At 42.3% G+C, this 20,721-nt stretch overlaps 1 protein-coding gene across 1 annotated transcript in view; it reads left to right on the forward strand.

Annotated features, from left to right (window-relative positions):
* The first annotated feature begins 328 nt into the window (after window positions 1–328).
* The window catches only part of ZNF227 (zinc finger protein 227), a 23,730-nt gene continuing 3,337 nt past the window's right edge, over window positions 329–20,721 (forward strand). The window contains exons 1-5 of the mRNA XM_023518986.1: window positions 329–360; window positions 8,355–8,427; window positions 9,218–9,279; window positions 14,462–14,588; window positions 16,034–16,156. Coding sequence (XP_023374754.1) covers window positions 9,220–9,279; window positions 14,462–14,588; window positions 16,034–16,156 — 310 coding nt within the window. The 5' untranslated portion in view covers window positions 329–360; window positions 8,355–8,427; window positions 9,218–9,219. The remainder of the gene's footprint in view (window positions 361–8,354; window positions 8,428–9,217; window positions 9,280–14,461; window positions 14,589–16,033; window positions 16,157–20,721) is intronic.

Raw genomic sequence — 20,721 nt, forward strand, 5'->3', positions numbered from 1 at the left:
ATTGTGATGGTCCATGTATAGAACAGGTTGAAGTATTTCTTGTAGGTCTTGTTGTGGCAAATTTCCTCAATGTTTGTATATCAATAAAAGATTTAATTTCTTCATCAGTTTTAAAGCTTAGCTCAGCAGGAATTCTGGGCTGGAAATTGTTCTGTTTAAGTAGATTAAAGGTAGATGACCATTGTCTTCTGGCTTGAAAAGTTTCATTAAAAAAGTCCGTGGTCACCTTGATAGATTTACCCCTGTAGGTCAGTTGGTGCTTACTCCTGACAGATTGCTAACTTTTTTCTTTTGTCTTGACTTTAGATAGATTCATCACAATGTGTCTTGAAGAAGCTCTATTTGAGTTGCGGCAACCAGGTACCAATATCTCTCTGAAAGGAGTATGTCAGAATCTTTGGTGATATTTGGGAAATTTTAATTTATAGTATTCTCTAGAATGGCTTCCATTCCTCTGGGGCATTCTTCCTCCCCTTCTGGAATACCTATAACTCGTATGTTTGAATTATTCATAAAGTCCCATAATTTTGTCAGTGAATGTTCTGCTTTGTCTCTCTTCTTTTCTGCCTCTTTAACTGAGTTATCTCAAGAGCTAGAGCTTTATCTTCTACCTCTGAGATTCTTTTCTCTGCATGATCTAATCTGTGGTTGATACTTTCTATTCCATCCTTAAGTTCCCCAATTAACTGCTTCAGTTTCTTTAGCTCTGCTATATCCTTTCTATATTCTTCATTTTGTTCATCTTTTATTTGATTCTGTTTTTGGATTTCCTTTCCACTTTCTCAGCAATTTCCTTCATTGTTTTTTGATCATTTTCCATTTTCTCAGCAATTTCTTTCATTGTTTTCACCATCTATTTTAAATTCCCCTTCTGTCATTTCTAACATTTCTTTATAGGGGGAAGCCTCTGCTGTAGCTACCTCATAGTCCCTTGAAGGGGTTGCTCTGGACTGGTATTTCATGTTGTCAGGATTTTTCTGCTGATTCTTCTTCTTGAGTGTTTTCTTGTATCTGTGTCCTTGCCCTGATTTTCCTTTCACTTCTTCTTGTTCTTTAAGTTACTGTGCCTCTGGCCTAAAGTTTTTTTTTTTTTGTAGAGACAGAGTCTCACTTTATCACCCTCAGTAAAGTACTGTGGCATCACACAGCTCACAGCAACCTCCAACTTCTGGGTTCAGGCTGTTCCCTTGCCTCAGCCTCCTGAGTAGCTGGGACTATAGGCACTTGTCACAATGCCCGGCTACTCTGGCCTAAAGTTTTAATGAGTCTTTTGGTATGGGACCAGAAGGATGAGAAGATTGAAGAGCAAGAAGGGGAAAAGGATTTAAAAAAGAAAGAAAAAAGAAAGAAAAAGAAAGAAAGAAGAGGGGGTGAGTAAAGGGAAATCTTGACAAAAAGAAGAGAGGCACCGAAAGGAGACAGGAGTAATATAGGTGTAGAGTAGGGTACTTTGACCCAACCTTAAAAACCCCAACCTCTGGGGGTGCTGGCTTGGGTGAGTCCCTTGAGGTCAGCAACTCTTTGCCTGCCTGATCAAACACAGTACCCCACCGTCACCAGGTAGAGAAGAAAGACAAAAATACTATAAATCTGCCTGTGGTCCCAGCTACTTGGGAGCCAGAGGCAGGACACTTGCTTGAGCCCAGGAATTGGAGGTTGCTGTGAGCTGTGATGCCACAGTACTCTACCCAGGGGACAGCTTGAGGCTCTGTCTCAAAAAACAAACAAACAAACAAAAAAACTATACATCAAACCAAAACAAAAACCCTTATGGGATAAATTTGGGGGAAAAAACAAGTAAGGGCAGAAACACTAGCAAAAATGAAGTTCTAATTGTTAAAGAAGGCAAAAATGGTAGATATTTAAACTAGAATAGTGAAGAAAATAAGAGAAAAAAGAAAAATGTAGAGGAAAAATGTTGAAATTAAGAAAAAAAACCCACCCAAAACAGAAAAACCCCAAATCCAAAAATAGTATATGTATAGGGTGACCAGATTCTAACATCTGTAAGGCGGGAAAACATGGGAGGGGAGCAGGGGTGAGGGGCAGGGGACGGTGCAGGGCAGGGCCTGACAACAAGGCAAACTTTGATAAGCAGTTCTCTGTAATCACTTCTCAGCAATTATTTATTACAGTTTAACATTATAACATTAACAAAAATAATATAAAACTCATATTCTGGCGAAATAGCCATATGGCAGCCGAAAACTGTATATTCCCTCCTTGTTCTCCAGCCCGTTTGTGCATTCTTTCCAAAAACCAGGACTTTTTTAAAACGCTGCGGGATGTGGGACAAATGGTTGAAAAGTGAGACTGTCCTGCCAAAATCGGGACATCTGGTCACCCTATATATGTCTCTTGCTGAATATGGCCCAGGCAACAGGTGATCTTCTGAGGTCTGAGATGTTAATCACAATGTTGATGCAGCTGTACAGATGGAGACTGGAGGCCTCTGCTGATTTCTCAGACCCTGGAGGCTTGTGAGCCCAACTGACTCCTCAGCCCCCTTAATAGACAATCCAAACTGTGAAACTTGGCTAAGCAGAAGCTTTCCAAGGAAAGCACTTATGGCTGGAATCTCTCCTGGCATGGCTGCCCACTTATCCAGTGCTCCAAAATCGGTCTCACTCCATGTCCCTGAGGGCCAAGGCTATAATCTGCCGCACACTCAGATCTCTGCTCTTCCCCAGCGTCTCAGTCCCCACCTTTGGGCAGCTCAGTCACTGGGTTACTCTCTCAAGATCTCCCAGCCAATCCTCACGCTGCAACCTGCAGGGGGAGCTCCCGCACAGTGGCTGTGGGGGCAGCCCACAGCTGAGGCTCAGTGGCTCGGTCTGGGGCCCCAGTCAATGCCCAAAGTTGTCGGCACACGGCCCCAAAATCTCCCAAGGCAGTTCATTCAAGTGTCCAAATCCAAAAAACCCCAAACAGCCCACAGGTAAGGCTTTTCCTGCTTGCAGTCTTCCTGTTGCTATGGTTATAGCGCAGGCAGCCTCCCACCAAAAAAAAACGCACCTACCATTTACCAGTTCTCCACTGCTTTTGTCCTCCTTCTGGGGTCCAGAAGTCTCTCGCTGACTCCCTGTGTCATTAAAGGGAAGTTTCTGGGCAGATCCCACCAGCCAGAGATGCCTAGAGTCTTCTATACCCAATCTTACTGTGCCCAGTTGCACAGAAGTGGTTACTCAGCCACCATCTTGCTCTGGAAGCCAGACCATTTTTATTTTAAGGCATTTTTCTATGGACTATTGATGAAGTAGGTCCTTCTTAAGGATGAAGAAAATGAGGCAGAGAGAGCTTGTGTTACTTTCCCAAAGTCATTCAACTTAGTTATTAAGAGTGGTTTTGGAATTGAGCTGTAGCTTTTATTTTTTTCAGAGCCTGTGATTTTTAACCCCAAATGGTACAGTAATCTAAAGTTATTCCAAATGGTAATCCATATGGCTAAAGGAAATCAGCCCCATGAAGGTGGGTGTAGACTTCACTGTGGAAGACCTGGAAAGCTGTGTTGATGAATTTTGAACTTTTAGGGAAAAAAGATCTCATTTATTTAATTTCATTCCACGTCAAATAAAATATGTCATGTACTAGTTATAGCAGAAATGATTGTAGAGGGACACTATCCAGTTCAGTAGCTATCAGCCACATGTACCTCATGGACAGTTGGTAGTCCACATTGAGATAGTCTATAATGTGAAATACACAGTGGATTTTAAAGATGGTACAAAAAATGTAAATTGGCTCAGCAGTACTTTTTTATATTGAGTAATTGAAATGGTAATATTTTGGATAAATTGGCTTAAATAAAATATATTGTTAAAAGTAATTTTTTTTGTTCACTTGTTTTGGTTTCTTTTTTTTTTTCCCAGCCTTTTCAAAATGTCATTGCTAGAAAATTTAAAACTAGGCTCAGTGCCTGTGGCTCAAATGGCTAAGGCGCCGGCCACATACACCTAAGGTGGCGGGTTCGAATCCAGTCTGGGCCTGCCAAACAACAATGACGGCTGCAACCAAAAAATAGCCAAAAAAAAACCAGACATTGTGGCGGGCCCCTGTAGTCCCAGCTACTTGGGAGGCTGAGGCAGGAGACTCGCTTGAGCCCAGGAGTTGGAGGTTGCTGTGAGCTGTGATGCCACGGCACTCTACCCAGGGGGACAGCTTGAGGCTGTATCTCAAAAAAAAAAAAAAGAAAAAAGAAAAAAAAAGAAAATTTAAAACTATATATGTGACTCAATATTGGACAGTAACATCATTATAGGTAATACAGGTAATATAAAATGAATAAAGAGTTAAAAATTACTTACAATGAAACTGTCAACACTTTAATGTGATTTTCTTTCCTTTCTTTCCTTCTTTTTTTTGAGACAGAGTCTCAAGCTATCACCCTGGGTAGTCCTGTGGCATCATAGCTCACAGCAACCTCAAACTCTTGGGCTTAAGCAATTCTCTTGCCTCAGCCTCCCAGGTAGGTGGGACTACAGGCGCTCACCCACAACACTTGGATATTTCTTTTTCTTTTCTTTTTTTTTTAGAGACAGAGTCTCACTTTATCACCCTCAGTAGAGTGCTGTGCCATCACAGCTCACAGCAACCTCCAACTCCTTGGGCTTATACGATTCTCTTGTCTCAGCTTCCCGAGTAGCTGGGACTAAGGCACCCACCACAGTGCCCGGCTATTTTTTGTTGCAGTTTGGCCAAGGCTGGGTTTGAACCCGCCACCCTCCGTATATGGGGCCTGTGCTCTACCCACTGAGCCACAGGCGCTGCCCACACCTGGCTATTTTTTTGTTGCCATTATTGCTTTGCAGGCCTGGGCCCGGTGGGTTCGAACTGGTATGTGGCGGGCACCCTGCCAGCTGAGCTATGGGTGCTGCCTAATGTGGTTTTCTTTAATATGTGTATAGATGTTTCTCAAAAGGGGTTTAGTATTCTGTGTAGATTTTTTTCCCCCTTAACTATGCTGTGGAAATTTTTAACCATATACAACTCTAAAGAGAATAATCCAGTGAATCCCGTGTAATCAACACTTTATTTCAACATTTGTTGCAAACTGTCTACTCTCCTTGTGTTTTACTAGAGCATTTTAGACATATCCCAAATATAAGATCACTTTTTGTTTTGGTTTGGTTTTTTTTTGAGATAGAGTCTCACTCAGTCTCCCTGGGGTTGAGTGCTGTGGTGTTATTACTCACAGCAACCTCAAACTCTTTGGGCTCAAGTGATTCTCTTGCCTCAGCCTCCCTAGTAGCTAAGATTATAAGTGCCCACTACAACGACCAGCGATTTTTAGAGATGAGGTCTCACTCTTGCTTAGAGCTGGTCTCAACTCGTGAGCTCCAACAGTCAGCTTGCCTCAGCTTCCCAGAAGGCTAGGGTTACAGGCGTGAGCCACCGGCCTGGCCAGGTCACCTTTTCTTACATTCTACCATGACTTCTGAAACTAAAGGTTTGTTTTGGCATTTACTCAGTACATTATTTATCTTTTTCCATTCTTTTTATTTCAGGCATTTTTGTCGTATTTTAATAGTGTCGGTGAGGATATAATTGGATTTTTTTTTTTTAATGCAGTCTGGAAAAATCTGTTTGTGATATGTATGTGTATGTTTCTACCATACATGAGTCTGTGTTTTTAATTTGCATGCTTTGCATTGTTTCTTTTTCTTTTTTTGTCATCAGTTTATTCCCTTTTATTTGTTCTCAACTGGTTTTGAATTTATATGGTTTTGTGTCATTCTTTTAATTTTTAAAAATTACTCTTTTGCCAGGCACAGTGGCTCCCACCTGTAATCCTAGCACTCTGGGAGGCTGAAGCAGGTGGATTGCCTGTGCTCACAGGTTCAAGACCAGCCTGAGCAAGAGCGAGACCTGCCTTCCCGCCTCCCCATTTCTAAAAATAGCCAGGCTTGTGGTGGGCCCCTGTATTTCCAGCTACTTGGGAGGTCAAAGCAACAGAATTGCTTGAGCCCAGGATTTTGAGGTTGCTGTGAGCTATGACACTACAGCTATGACACTACTGAGGGCAACAAAAATGATACTCTATCTAAAAAAAAAAAAATTTACTCTTTCTCAACAAATGCTAAATTTATTCACCAAGTATTCTTACTCTGAAAAATAGAGACTAAAAAAATACAATTAAATGAAGTACTTTTTTTTGAAATATAGGCTAGGTTTTTTGGTCCATGTTTTATTATAACCACCCTCAAAATTTGTCTATACTTCTCGGAGGTTCTTTTTTTTTTTTTTTTTTTTTTTTTTGCAGTTTTGGCTGGAGCTGGGTTTGAACCCACCACACCTGGTATATGGGGTTCACACCCTACTCCTTGAGCCACAGGTGCTGCCCCTCTTTTTTCCCCCCTTCTTTTTTTCTAGAGACAAAGTCTCACTTTATTGCCCTCTGTAGAGCACACTGAGATCACAGCTCACAGCAACCTCCAACTCCTGGCCTTAGGCAATTCTCTTGCCTCAGCCTCCCCGGTAGCTGAGACTAAAGGCACTTGCCAGAGCGCCTGGCCACTTTTTTGTTGCAGCTTGGCTGGGGTCGGGTTTGAACCCGCCACCTTGGTATATGGGGATGGTGCCCCACACACTGAGGCACAGGCATCACCCTCGGAGTTTTTTTTAAACAAAGATTATGTTGCCAGTGTTTTGCAAATGTTTTCTTACTGTCGCTTCTTGAAGTTCGTTTTTCAGGGTTCACATAGTTATACATTTTCTTCATTTCTGCTCAGCTAAAATATTGTTCTTTCCTCATGTAAATAATTGTTTAGTTGGGCGGCGCCTGTACCTTAGTGGGCAGGGCGCTGGCCCCATATACCAAGGGTGGCAGGTTTAAACCCGGCCCTGGCCAAACTGCAACAAAAAAATAGCTGAGTATTGTGGTGGGTGCCTGTAGTCGCAGCTACTTGGGAGGCTAAGGCAGGGAATCGCCTAAGCCCAGGAGTTGGAGGTTGCTGTGAGCTGTGTGATGCCACGGCACTCTACGGTGGGCGATAAAGTGAAACTTTGTCTCCACACAAAATAATAATAATAATAGTTTAGTCGAACGTTGAATTCAGGGGTAACAATTATTTTGTTTCTTCACTTTGGGGATAATATTCACTTGGGTTTTGTCTGTGTGTGTTTTTCTTTTTCTTTCTTTTTTTTGAGATAGAGTCTCATTATGTCACCCTTGCTAGAGTGCAGTGGTGTCACAGCTCACAGCAACCTCCAGCTCTTGGGCTCAAGTGATTCTCTTGCTTCAGCCTCCCTAGTAGCTTGGACTATAGGTGCCCACCACACGCCTGCCTATTTTTTTTGTTGTTGTTGTTGCAGTTATTTAGCAGGCCCTGGCCAGGTTCAAACATACTAGCCCCAGTGTATGTGGCTGGCACCCTAATTTAGGCACTGAGCAAAGGCACCGAGCCAATATTAACTTGTTTTAAGTCTCCATTCCGTTACCCTATTTCTGTTATTCTAATTGTTGTTTCTTTCAGGTAAACTATTCCTTCTTCAAGCTTTAAGATGTTTTTGTTGTTTTCAGTTTTTGTGTTTGTTTAAGTCTTTTGCATTCCTGAGTTGTGCTGTGATTTGTTCTGTTTTAATTATATTCTTCAGAATTTCTGTGAACTCATGTCTTTTATCAGTGGTAGGAAATCCTCAGCAATTAGCTCTTGAAATTAAGGCACTCTGCCATTTCCTCCATTCTCTTCTTCTCACATTCGTATTAAACAAATGCCATAGCCTCTTAATTTATCTTTAATGTTTCTTGATTTTTTTTTTTTTTGATAGAGTCTCACTTTGTCACCCTGGGTAGAGTGGTGTGGCGTCACAGGTCCCAGCAACCTCAAGTCTTGGGCTTAAATGATTCTCTTGCCTCAGCCTCCTGAGTAGCTGGGACTACAGGTGTCCCCCACAATGCCTGGCTATTTTTGGAGATGGGTTCTCACTCTAGCTCAGGCTGGTCTTGAACTTGTGAACTTAGGCAATCCACTATCTCAGCCTCCCAAAGTGCTAGGATTACAGCTTAGGCAATCCACTATCTCAGCCTCCCAAAGTGCTAGCCACTGTGCCTGGCCTTTCTTGATTTTTTTTTTATTTGTTCTTTCTCTTTGCTATGTATTTTTGTCTCCATGCTCATAGGATAAAAAGGATTTACTAGTGATCCTTTTCTGGCTTCATGAAGTAAATTGACCTGAAATGATTCTAGAAAAGTAATACTAGTATCAATAAAGTATTACTAGCTAGGCAACAAATTACAAGGTAAGAAGACTTTGGAAGTCCATATTTGCCTTTTCGGGAATTAAAGGCGACTTTCATACGAAAGCAATATTGCAAGCATAGTTTATGATGCACTGTATCATCTGCTCTTTTTGTAGCTACAAAAGAAGGGGACTCCTGGTTCTTAGAACTTTCCATCTACTCATTTAATTCTTGGAACAATCCTATGAGGTAGGTACGATTTACACTTCTTTATTTATTTATTTATTTGAGACCGAGTCTTACTATGTCGCCCTCAGTAGAGTGCCTGTGGTGTTACAGCTTGTGGAACATCCAACTCTTGGGCTTAACCAATTCTCTTGCCTCAGGCTCCTAAGTAGTGGGGACCACGGCACCCGCCACAATGCCCGGCTTTTTGTTGTTGTTGTTGTTGTTGCAGTTGTCATTGTTGCTTTAGCAGGCCCAGGCCTGGTTCAAACCCACCAGTCTCTGGGTATGTGGCTGGCGCCAAGCCAACCTCAAACTCTGGGGCTCAAGCAATCTTCTTGCCTTTGCCTCCTGAGTAGCTGGGACTACAGGCGCCCACCACAATGCCCAGCTTCAATTTGTACTTCTTATCCTGTTCTCATTGTATAAATGACAAAACTGAGGCACAGAGATTTTTTTAATATCCCTCAGGTTACAATAACGGTAAGTATCATTTCTAGGTATTAAACCCAGGCACTTCATTCTAGAGCCTACTTCTTTTCACATTGTCTTTCATTTCCTACCATTCTCACAATCAGAAACTCTTAACAGTAGAGATACTCCATTTGGCTATGCAGAAGGTTCACTGCCTAGTGGTATTCAACTGAAGTCCTATTAGTAGCTGGAATTTAGTTCATACTAGGCTTATGAAGCTAACGTGTGACTGTATCTGTCTGGATGTTGGGTCACTCTTGTGTGATTTCCACAAAGATACACACACACACACTGATGGCAGCTATGGCCTGTTTCTCATGGCTTCTTTGGTCTTCCCTAGTTATGCCTTCTTGTGACTCTGACCTTCCTCAGAAGGACCCAGAGAAAATGACCAGGTTCCAGGTAAGTAAGATGTTCCTTTCTATTCACTGAAGATGTGACTTTATTTCTCAGAGATGAGGCACATCTTTTTTCCCTTTTTTTGGAATGGTTTAAGAAAACAAAAGGTCTTCAGTGCATGTTGTATGGCAGATATGTGTGTGTGTTGTTTGTTTTAGTTTATTACCTTTATTATTTTACAAAACAATCTTAGAAAAAAATAATAGAAACTTGGGTGGCTCCTGTGGCTCAAGAAGTAGGGAGCCGGCCCCATAATACTGGAGGTGGCTAGATTCAAACCCAGCCCTGGCCAAAAACTGCAGCAGCAGCAACAACAACAACAACAAAATAAGTAGAAACTTTTAACCAGTCAAAAATAATCTACATTATTACCCTACTTTTAAATTAGCCTTTTCCACTTTCTTATAATTCTTTTTCATATGGATCTGTAACTGTGTATTTGCAATATAGGAATAGATGAAATTTTAAATTGTGTTTTCTTCACTTAATTACATCACCTGCATTTTAAGTGCCATTGAATTGCAATATCCTTTAAAATAAAACAAAAAGCCATTCCTTATTCAGACTTTCAGAGAACTTAAGAATTTTACTACTTTAAAGTAAATGCAGTTGATACTTTCACTACATAGAAATTTTGCCCTTGAAATGCAATTCCAGTGGAACTCTGCATTGTTTATCCTTAAAAGTTTTATTAACTCTTACGTTGAAGAGGTTCATGTCTAAATTTCATGATGGTTCCCTCAGGTATTTTGTAAACAAATCATCCAAAGTATGAGTTGGTGTCATACTATCATTATTGCTTTATTAAATTTTTTTTTTAGAAGAGACGGAGTCTTACTTTGTCACCCTCGGTAGAGTGCCGTGGCATTACAGCTCCACCTCTTGGGCTTAGGCGATTCTCTTGCCTCAGCCTCCCGAGCAGCTGAGACTACAGATGCCTACCACAACGTCTGGCTATTTTTTTGTTGCAGTTTGGCTAGGGCCGGGCTTGAACCTGCCATCCTTGGTATACAGGGCTGGCGCCCTACACACTGAGCCACAGGTGCTGCCCCTGGTGTAGTACTAGTAGATGTTTTCGGAGAAAAGCTATATTTTTTTCTTTCTGTGTATGTATGTATATTTTCATTACTCATGAAAATGAATATTTAAATGAGTACTTAAATGTCTTGCCAGCCCTTTGTCTCATTGCACTATTCCTCAGAGCACTTTGTGTGGAAGGAGGTGCTTTATGGGAATATCTTAGAACTTCCCCAAATTTCCCAGGTAGCCAGTTTGTTGGACCCTAAAGCTTCTGACTATTAGGTTAAGAATATCTGGCATTTCATTGTCATGAAAAGGCAGACAGAGGAATAGATTTTTCATTCAGAAACCTGAGTGCATATCAGGCAAGTTTCTAACATGATCTTTTGGAGGGTGGACCCAAGTGATGCCCATCATCCAGTTCCCATCTCGGTGCCTGTATCTTCTCTACTAGTTTGTTTCCTTGTCATTCCATAAACCTAGATGCTCAGGCACACTTGTGATATAAATGTTCTCAATTTCCCTACAGCAAAAGCTATTATGCAAAATGGTAAAAGACAATAACCAATTGGTGAGATATCCTTAAATGTTTGGTATAGGTAAAAGTTTAATGACTTAAATTCTTGTTAAGATTAATAAGATAAAGAAGGCTTGGTGCCTATAGCTCAAGCGGCTAGGGCGCCAGCCACATACACCGAAGCTGGGGGGTTTGAATCCAGCCCAGGCCTGCCAAACAACAATGGCAACTACAACCAAAAGTCAGGTGTTGTGGCAGGCACCTGTACTCCTAGCTACTTGGAAAGATGAGGCAAGAGAATCGCTTAAGCCCAAGAGTTTGAGGTTGCTGTGAGCTGTGACACCACAGCACTCTACCAAGGGCAATAGCTTGAGACTGTCTCAAAAAAAAAAAAAATAACATAAAGAAAACCCCACTGTAATAAATGAGCAAAATAAATGAATAGGAGTGTCATGAAAGAAGGAAACAAATTTATGTCTCCCAAAATCTTCATTAATAATCAAATATGTGGCTCGGCGCCTATAGCTCAACCTGCTAAGGCGCCAGCCACGTACACCTGAGGTGGCGGGTTCGAATCCCCAGCCCGGACCCGCCAAACAACAATGACGGCTGCAACCAAAAAATAGCCGGGCGTTGTGGCGGGCGCCTGTGGTCCCAGCTGCTTGGGAGGCGGAGGCAGGAGACTCGCTAGAGCCCAGGAGTTGGAGGTTGCTGTGAGTGTGATGCCACAGCACTCTACCCAGGGGGACAGCTTGAGGCTCTGTCTCAGAAAAAAAAAAATAATAATAATCAAATATGTGGGGTGATGCCTGTGGCTCAGTGAGTAGGGTACTGAGGGTGGTGGGTCAAACCCAGCCCCAGCCAAACTGCAACAAAAAATAGCCAGGTGTTGTGGCGGGCACCTGTAGTCCTAGCTACTCGGAAGGCTGAGGCAAGAGAATCGCCTAAGCCCAAGAGCTGGAGGTTGCTGTGAGCTGTGACACTACAGCACTCTACTGAGGGTGATAAAGTGAGACCTTGTCTCAAAAAAAAAAAAAAAATCAAATATGTGAAAGATGTTAATAAAAAAGAGCTTTCTCTCAAACCAGCCAGGGAAGGAGAAATAACCTGAGTGAGAATGGTGGGATATGAGAAAAAAGAGACAAGAGACAGGATGGGATCGGGAGGGCTGGAGCAGCCAAGACTTCAGCCAGCACTGAACTGTGGAAACAGCTTTATTTAAATAGTATCTAATCAAGGTAAATCTTAACACCTGGTGAAGATTAACTTTAAGGATGAAAAGCTGTGTGCTGGCTGATAATAAGGAGAGTATGCATGGGCTATATGACTTCTGGCAGAAGAGAAAAGAACGTCTGTTAAAGGAGGAGAAGCAGCTGGGGAGTCATTCCTTGAACGTCTCCCTAGGCTGTGGGGGCCCTGCCACCTCACAGCCTGTATTCCACAGCTTTCTGTTTATATATTTATTTTATTAAGATTGTCAAAGTTTTTTTTTTTTTTTTTTTTGAGAAAAAGAAACTAAATCCTATTTGGTCAGGGTCTAGAAATTTGCGAGCACTGGTACTCTTGTGTGAAAAGTTAATTCAGAAAACCTTTTCAGAGGCAAATCTGCCATTGTGCTTTCAAATTTTTATTTTATTTTATTTCTTTTCTATTTTTATTTTTATTCAATTCTGAGGCAGAGTCTTAGTCACCCTGGGTAGAGTGCCGCGGCAATGTAGCTCACAGCAGCCTCACACTCTTGGGCTCAAATGATCATCTTTGCCTCAGCTTCCTGAGTAGCTGGGACTACAGGTGCCTGCCACAATCCTTGGCTAGTTTTTCTATTTTTAGTAGAGATAGGATCTCACTCTTGCTCAGGCTGGTCTAGAACTCCTGAGCTCAAGCAATCCACCCTCCTCTGCCTCCCAGAGTTCTAGGGTTATAGGCTGAGCCACCATGCCAGGCTGCTTTCAAAATTTTAAAAGTAAATATTCCAGGACTTTGTAATTTCAGCTTCTTGACTAAGATCTCTCTAAAATGTTTTTTTGTTTTTTTTGGTTTTTTTTGGAGATAGAGCCTCAAGCTGTCCCCCTGGTAGAGTGCTGTGGCATCACAGCTCACAGCAGCCTCCAACTCCTAGGCTCAAGCGAGTCTCCTGCCTCTGCCTCTGCCTCCCAAATAGCTGGGACCATAGGTGCCTGCCACAATGCCCGGCTATTTTTTGGTTGCAGCCGTTGTTGTTTGGCAGGCCTGGGCTGGATTCAAACCTACCACCTTAGGTGTATGTGGCTGGCACCTTAGACACTTGAGCCACAGGCACTGAGCCTCTCTGAAATGAATTTTTTTTTTTTTTTTGAGACAGAGACTCAAGCTGTCCCCCTGGGTAGAGTGCTGTGGCATCATAGCTCACAGCAACCTCCAACTCCTGGGCTCAAGCGAGTCACCTACTCTACCTCCCAAGTAGCTGGGACTATAGGCACCCACCATAACACCCTGCTATTTTTTGGTTGCAGCTGTCATTGTTGTTTCGGTGGGCCCAGGCTGGATTTGAACCCGCCACCTTAGGTGTATGTGGCTGGAGCCTTAGCCACTTCAGCCACAGGTGCCAAGCCTCTGAAATGATTTTTGCAGTATTGATTACAAGTTAAATCTCTAATTAGGGCAGCACCTGTGGCTCAAAGAAGTAGGGCGCTGGGCCCATATACTGGAGGTGACGGGTTCAAACCCAGTCCTGGCCAAAAAGTGCAAAAAAGTAAAAAAATAAATAAATAAAAATCTCAAATTAATTATATATGATTTAGATTGGTTAAAGATAAATTATCATTTCCAAGGACTACTACTTATGCAATCACAAAATGGGATGAAAGAGATCATAATATTAGGATTTTTATTATTTTTTATTTTTTTAGAGACAGAGTCTCACTTTGTCACCCTTGGTAGAGTGCTGTGGCATCACAGTTTACAGCAACCTTCAGCTCTTGGGCTTAGGTGATTCTCTTGCCTCAGCCTCCCAAGTAGCTTAGACTGTAGGTGCCTGCCACAACACCCGGCTATTTTCTTTGTTGTTGCAGTTTGGCCGAGGTCAGGTTCAAACCTGCCACCCTTATATGGGGCCGGCACCCTACTCACTGAACCACAGGCGCCGCCCAATATTAGGATATTAATTGTTCAAATTTATTGAACATTTGTGATGTGCCAGGCACCATTCTAAGTACCTTATATATATTCACTAATCTAATCCTTTCAAACACATTATGATTTAGATACTGTCATAGAGAAGAGAAAATTGAGATTGTGAGAGATTAAGGAATCTGCCCAGGGTCCTGTAACTCATAAAGGACATAGCCTTGAAATTTGTTATCAGATAGCATGACTCCAGAGCCTGCACCTTAACTAGCTGTAAATGCTGCAATAGGTGGATGTGGCATGTGTGTTGAAAACAGAGGAAGAACTATATACCTGTCCTGGAAGATTGCTGAAGGCCTATGAACTCTGGAAACATTATGGGGATGGGGGAAGGAGACAATCAGTAGGACAACCGTTGAAACTAAAAATTGACTCTCAGAATCTGTAACAGTTGGTTTGTAATAATCTTTATCCTTCTTGGTACCATCCTTTTTTCAGTGGAGGTTTGTTGTAAGATTGAGGTACATCTGCTTGATGTTGTAGGAGGCAGTGACATTCAAGGACGTGGCTGTGGTCTTCACTAGGGAAGAGCTGGGGCTGCTGGACCTTGCCCAGAAGAAGCTGTACCGAGATGTAATGGTGGAGAATTTTAAGAACCTGGTTGCAGTAGGTGAGGACACGAACCCTCTGACACTTAATCTCGACTCCTTTAAGAGTCTCTGGGCTCGGCGCCTATAGCTCAACTGGCTAAGGCGCCAGCCACGTACACCTAAGGTGGCGGGTTCGAATCCCCAGCCTGGACCCGCCAAACAACAATGACGGCTGCAACCAAAAAATAGCCGGGCGTTGTGGCGGGCGCCTGTGGTCCCAGCTACTTGGGAGGCGGAGGCAAGAGACTCGCTTGAGCCCAGGAGTTGGAGGTTGCTGTGAGCTGTAATGCCATGGCACTCTACCCAGGGGGACAGCTTGAGGCTCCGTCTCAAAAAAAAAAAAAGAGTCTCTGTATCCTCAGTTTTTTAAGGCTTTGGACCTTTTGAAATGGTTCCCTGCTGCTCTTAAAGACAAAAGTTGTTCTAATCCCTAGGATTAATAGGAATAGATTTTTCTGGTCTTTCTGCTTAGGCACATTTCTGTCCTTTTAAATCACTAGTTCTCAACTAGGGATGATTTTGTCCCCAAAGGATATTTGGTGATGTCTGGAGACTGTTGGTTGTCACAGCTGGGGGAAGGGTACTTTTGGCATCTAGTGGGTAGTGGCCAGGGCTGCTGCTAAATTCCCTATAATACACAGGACAGCCCCCATAACAGAGAATTAGCTATTCCAAAATAGTAGGGCTACAACTGAGAAACCCTATTTTTCTTGTTTTTGTTTTTGTTTTTTTTTGAGACAGAGTCTTACTCTGTTGCCCTAGGCTAGAGTACCATGGTGGTATCTTAGCTCACAGCAACCTCAAACTCTTGGACTCAAGCCATCCACTTGCCTCAGCCTCCTGAGCAGCTGGGATTACAGGTGCCCCCCACAACACCCGGCTAGTTTTTCTGTTTTTAGTAGAGACAGGGTCTTGCTCTTGCTTAGGCTGATCTTGACTCCTAAACTCAAGCAATCTACCTGCCTTGGCCTCCCAAAGTTCTAGGATTAGAGGCATGAGCCACCATGCCTAGAGAAACCCTGTTCTAAATGGACAACTTACCTTCTATATTTTTTCTTTTGGATACTTTGTCTTTCAAATTATGATTGTGACTCATTGGTAGGTCATGAAATCAACTTTATGCATTTTATTGATTTTTTTTCAATGAAATAGAATAAAATAGACAATTTCAGAGTTTCTTCTCAAGAATCACATACGTTGCAAAAAAAACACTGACCATTTTCATTGAGTGATATGAGATTGAGTGTTGGAAATTCAATGAAAAGAAACATTGGCTAAATCTAATTTTATACACACACATGCACAGGTGAACTAGGCCATGACCGAAATTGCTTATTGTAGTTCATGATCCAAAAAGTCTTAAAATATCACATTAGAGGTTCTGAGGATCATAAGATATAGACAAAAATATATTTCTGTTGTGTTTTCATCTTAGGTGTATATTTATCTTTCTGTGTTTTCACAGGGCATCTTCCCTTCAAACCAGATATGGTATCCCAGTTGGAAGTAGAAGAAAAACTTTGGGTAACAGAAACAGAAACCCAAAGAAATGGTCATTCTGGTGAGAACCGCGCAGCTTTTCTTTCAGGTACTAGCTAATCTGTATCTTGCCACATCCATAATTACTATCCTTGTCTGAGTGCTGTCATCTCTCACCTAGATTATGACAACAGCATCCATAGTGATTTCCATGATTCCTCTCTTGCACTTCTGTAATCCATTCATTCTCCACATGGTAGCCAGAGTGGTTCTATAAAAAGCACAATTAGATCATACCATTCCTCTGCTCAGAACCTTTCCCATTTCACACAAAGTCATTATACAAGACTGCAAAACCCTGTCTGATCTGATCTCCTCACCAAGTTTCTTTTTGATCTCCTATCCCTTTCCTTTTGCTTAGATCATCCTGGCTGTATTGGCTGCCCATAGAGTGTATCATAGATATCCTAAGTTCCTCTGTTTTTCTGGCCTTTGATTAGCTTTTTTCTCTGCCTTAGTATAGAGTTTCCCCAGCCCTTCTTTACTACACTCAAGTTGTAACTCAAATTTTATCTTATTAAGGAGGCCTTCTGTGTTTAAATGAATGAATGATTTTTTTTTTTTTGAGACAGAGTCTCACTATGTTGATGGAGTGCTGTGGTGTCACAGCTCACAGCAACCTAAAACTCTTGGGCTCAAGCAATTCTCTTGCCTCAGCCTCCCAGTAGGTGGGACTACAGGCACCTGCCACAATGCCCAGCTATTTTTTGGTTGTAGTTGTCATTGTTGCTTGGCAGGCCCAGGCTGGATTCAAACCTGCCAGCTCTGGTGTATGTGGCTGGCACCCTAGCCACTGAGTTACAGGTGCCGAGCCATGAATGAATGTTTGAAATAATTATTCTTTTGAAAAGGAGTGAAGACCCTCTCCTCCGAGCTTCTCCTAACCCATAACACCAGCCTTCTCCATTCAGGAAGAGTACCTCTTCTGTGCACCCAGCTGGCTTGTTCACGCTCCACCTCTCCTTTCCATGCCCTCCATTCTCTCTCACAGCTGCCCTTTTCACTTCATTTTCTTGTCCCCCTTTTCCTTCCTCCTTCTTTCCTTTCTCTTTAATTTGCGTATTCCTCAGGCCTGTCCATTTAAAAACTAAAAGTAAAAATTATTCCTAGAGGATATAAATTTATATAATCACTTCCCACCCAAAAAATAGAACAGAGAGGCTTATCTGCTAATGTGATAGACTAGACACTGAATCCTGTCAGCAGTTGATAGATAGAATTCATCTTTTTTTGTCCATCTTTCCTTTTTAGGTCTACATTGATGTGTTTAGGAATGTTAGATACTTGCTTCACTTTACTGATTGCACTTTTACATGCAGCCTTTGTCTTGGGAATTATCCTAAGTTAATTATTTTTGCATAATAGACAAAATCTCTTTCTTTTTTTTGACACAGAGCCTCAAGCTGTCACCCTGGGTAGAGTGCTGTGGCATCACAGCTCACAGCAACCTTCGACTCCTGGGCTCAAGCGAGTCTCCTACCTCAGCCTCCCAAGTAGCTGGGACTACAGGCGCCCACCACAATGCCTGGCTATTTTTTGGTTGCAGCCATCATTGTTGCTTGGTGGGCCCGGGCTGGATTGGAGCCTGCCACCTTAGGTGTATGTGGCTGGCACCTTAGCCACTTGAGCCATAGGCACCGAGCCAACAAAGTCTCTTTTAACAAGTCTCATAGTATTTCCTGCAATTCTTTCTCAAACTTTTTTTTACCTCTTAACATCAACATGTTTCAGGATTTTGCAGCCATGTTCCATAGACAAATTATATTTAAAAATATTCCCTTTTTTTTTTCTTTTGAGACAAAGCCTCACTTGGGTAGACTGCTGTGGCATCATAGCTCATAGCAACCTCAAACTCTTGGGCTCAAGTGATCCTCTTACCTCAGCCTCCTGGGTTGCTGGAACTACAGGCACTTACTACAACACCTGTCTATTTTTTAAGAGATGGGGTCTTGCTCTTGGTCAGACTGGTCTTGAAATCCTGAGCTCAAGTAATCCCCCAGCTTCAGCCTCCCAGAGTGCTAGGACTACGTGCATGAGCCATAGCACCTGGCCTAAAAACATTATTTTTTTTTTAAACTCACCACTATACTAACAAGGATAAAAACATTCTCTATAGGTCAAAAGAGCGCAGATTAAAAGAGCTTATTTTAATAAAAATTCTTTTTTTTTTTTTTTTTTGAGAGAGTCTCACTTTGTCACCCTTAGTAGAGTGCTGTGGCATCACAACTCACATCAACCTTTTGGGCTTAAATGATTCTCTTGCCTTAGCCTCCAAGTGGCTGGGACTACAGGCACCCACCATAATGCCCAGCTATTTTTAGAGGTCTCTCTCTGGCTCAGAGTCTCAAACCTGTGAGTTCAGTCAATCTACCTGCCTTGACCTCCCAGTGTGCTAGGATTACAGGCATGAGCCATGTCCGGCCTATAAAGATTCTTAAAAAGCTATGGAGAGTGGAGACAAGTGGATATCACATCCTTAGGTAGAGATAGCCCTTAGGTTTAGAACACACTGGTGTGATTAGTGGATAATTATTTTGTAATATTGTCTTCCAGTGAATGTCTAACATAACCCCAATTTCTTTTTTTTTATAACCCCAATTTCTTAGACATCTTTGGATATGTAACTATTTAAACTTATTAACCTTGGAAGTAAAAGCTATTCATAGTTGGGTGACACCTGTGGCTCAGTGGGTAGGGTGCCAGCCCCATGTACCAAGGGTGGAGGTGTTGAACTCAGCCCCAGCCAAATTGCAACAAAGAAATAGCTAGGTGCTGTGGCAGGCACCTGTAATCCCAGCTACTCGGGAGGCTAAGGCAAGAGAATTGCCTAACACCAGTAGTTGGAGGTTGCTGTGAGCTGTGACGCCATGGCACTCTACTGAGGGCAATAAAGTGAGACTCTGTCTCTAAAAAAAAAAAAAAAAAAAGAGCTATTCACAGTTATCAAAATGTACAGCTATGCTATCAAAAATTATCACTGCTGATGTGGCAGGCAGTTCCGTTCACAATTTCAACTTGGCTTTTTGGTGAAAACAGCTTCATTCATACAGCCAACTTTCTACTCTACTTTTCCTTCCTTCTATTACCTAAACAATAGTGTAACCTACATATAATAGTTATTTAGTAGTTTTTTGTTTGTTTGTTTTTTGTTTTTTGAGCCAGAGCCTCAAGCTATCCCCCTGGGTAGAGTGCTGTGGCATCACAGCTCACAGCAACCTCCAACTCTTGGGCTCAAGCGAGTCTCCTGCCTCAGCCTCCCAAGTAGCTGGGACCACAGGTGCCCGCCACAGCACCTGGCTATTTTTTGGTTGCAGCCGTCATTGTTGTTTTGGCAGGCTGGGGCTGGATTTGAACCCGCCACCTTAGGTGTATGTGGCTGGCATCTTACCCACTTGAGCCACAGGTGCTGAGCCTATTTAGTAGTTTTTAAGCAAACATTTCTGAAAGTCCAAAGGGACTGATATGACTGTGGAGATGAGCAGAGTTCTGATTAGGAAAAGAAAATTGCAGAATTTCTAAATCATTTTTCCTGTTAACTTACATCCTAATGGTATTAATCTTAGCTGGTAACACAGGTAATTTGAGAAGCTATTTACATGTTGCAATTACTTGACACTAAACACAGAAGTTAGGCCATACTCTATAGGCTAAGGGCATAGTCCTTCATAGGATAGCCCTGAACATCACCTTTAAGTTTGAGGACTCCCAGATATTTTGGCTCACTTCTGACCAATTAGGTATAAACGTGGGAGTTCTTGTGATAATCTGTTAGAATGACTTATAGAACTTGGGAAAGTAATGTATTCACAATTACAGTTTTACATTTGTTTTTTTTTTTAAGCTTGAGCAAATCAGAAGAGAAACAATTACAGTTTCATTATAGCAAAAAGGATCCTTTTTATTTTTTTTTTGAGACAGTCTCACTCTGTCAACCTGGGTAGAGTGCCATGCCTTCATTGTAGCACACAAAACCTGAAACTCTTGGGCTCAAGTGATCCTCATGCCTCAGCTTCTCAAGTAGTTGGGACGACAGGCGCCTGCCACAATGCCCAGCTAGTTTTTCTATTTCAGTAGAGACAGGGTCTCACTCTTGTTCAGTCTGGTCTCCAACTCCTGAGCTCAAGCAATCCACTTGCCTTGGCCCTCTAGGGTGCTAGGATTACAGGTGAGAGCCACTGCACCCAGCCAGGATACAAATTAGACCAGCCAAAGGAAGAGGGATGCATAAGGTGAAATCTGGGAGAGTTCCCTCCTACCTCTCTTTTTAAGGACTATTGTGATTATTTTGGGTAATCCCCATCCCAAGACTGCTTGAGCTATAGGCACCAAGCCTTTTTTTTTTTTTTTTTGAGATAGAGTCTCACTTTGTTACCCTGGGTAGAGTGCCATGGCATCATAGCTCACAGCAATCTCAAAATTTTGCGCTCAAGAGATACCCCTGCTTCAGCCTCCCCAGCAGCTGGGACTACGGGCCCTCACCATACTTGGCTAGTTTTTCTCTTTTTATTTGTTTTTATTTTTTTTTTTATTTTTTATTTTTTATTTTTTTGAGACAGAGCCTCAAGCTATCCCCCTGGGCAGAGTGCCGTGGCATTACAGCTCACAGCAACCTCC

Source organism: Otolemur garnettii, unplaced genomic scaffold (assembly GCF_000181295.1).
Source record: "Otolemur garnettii isolate 467f Iridium unplaced genomic scaffold, OtoGar3 scaffold00152, whole genome shotgun sequence".
NCBI lineage: Eukaryota > Metazoa > Chordata > Mammalia > Primates > Galagidae > Otolemur > Otolemur garnettii.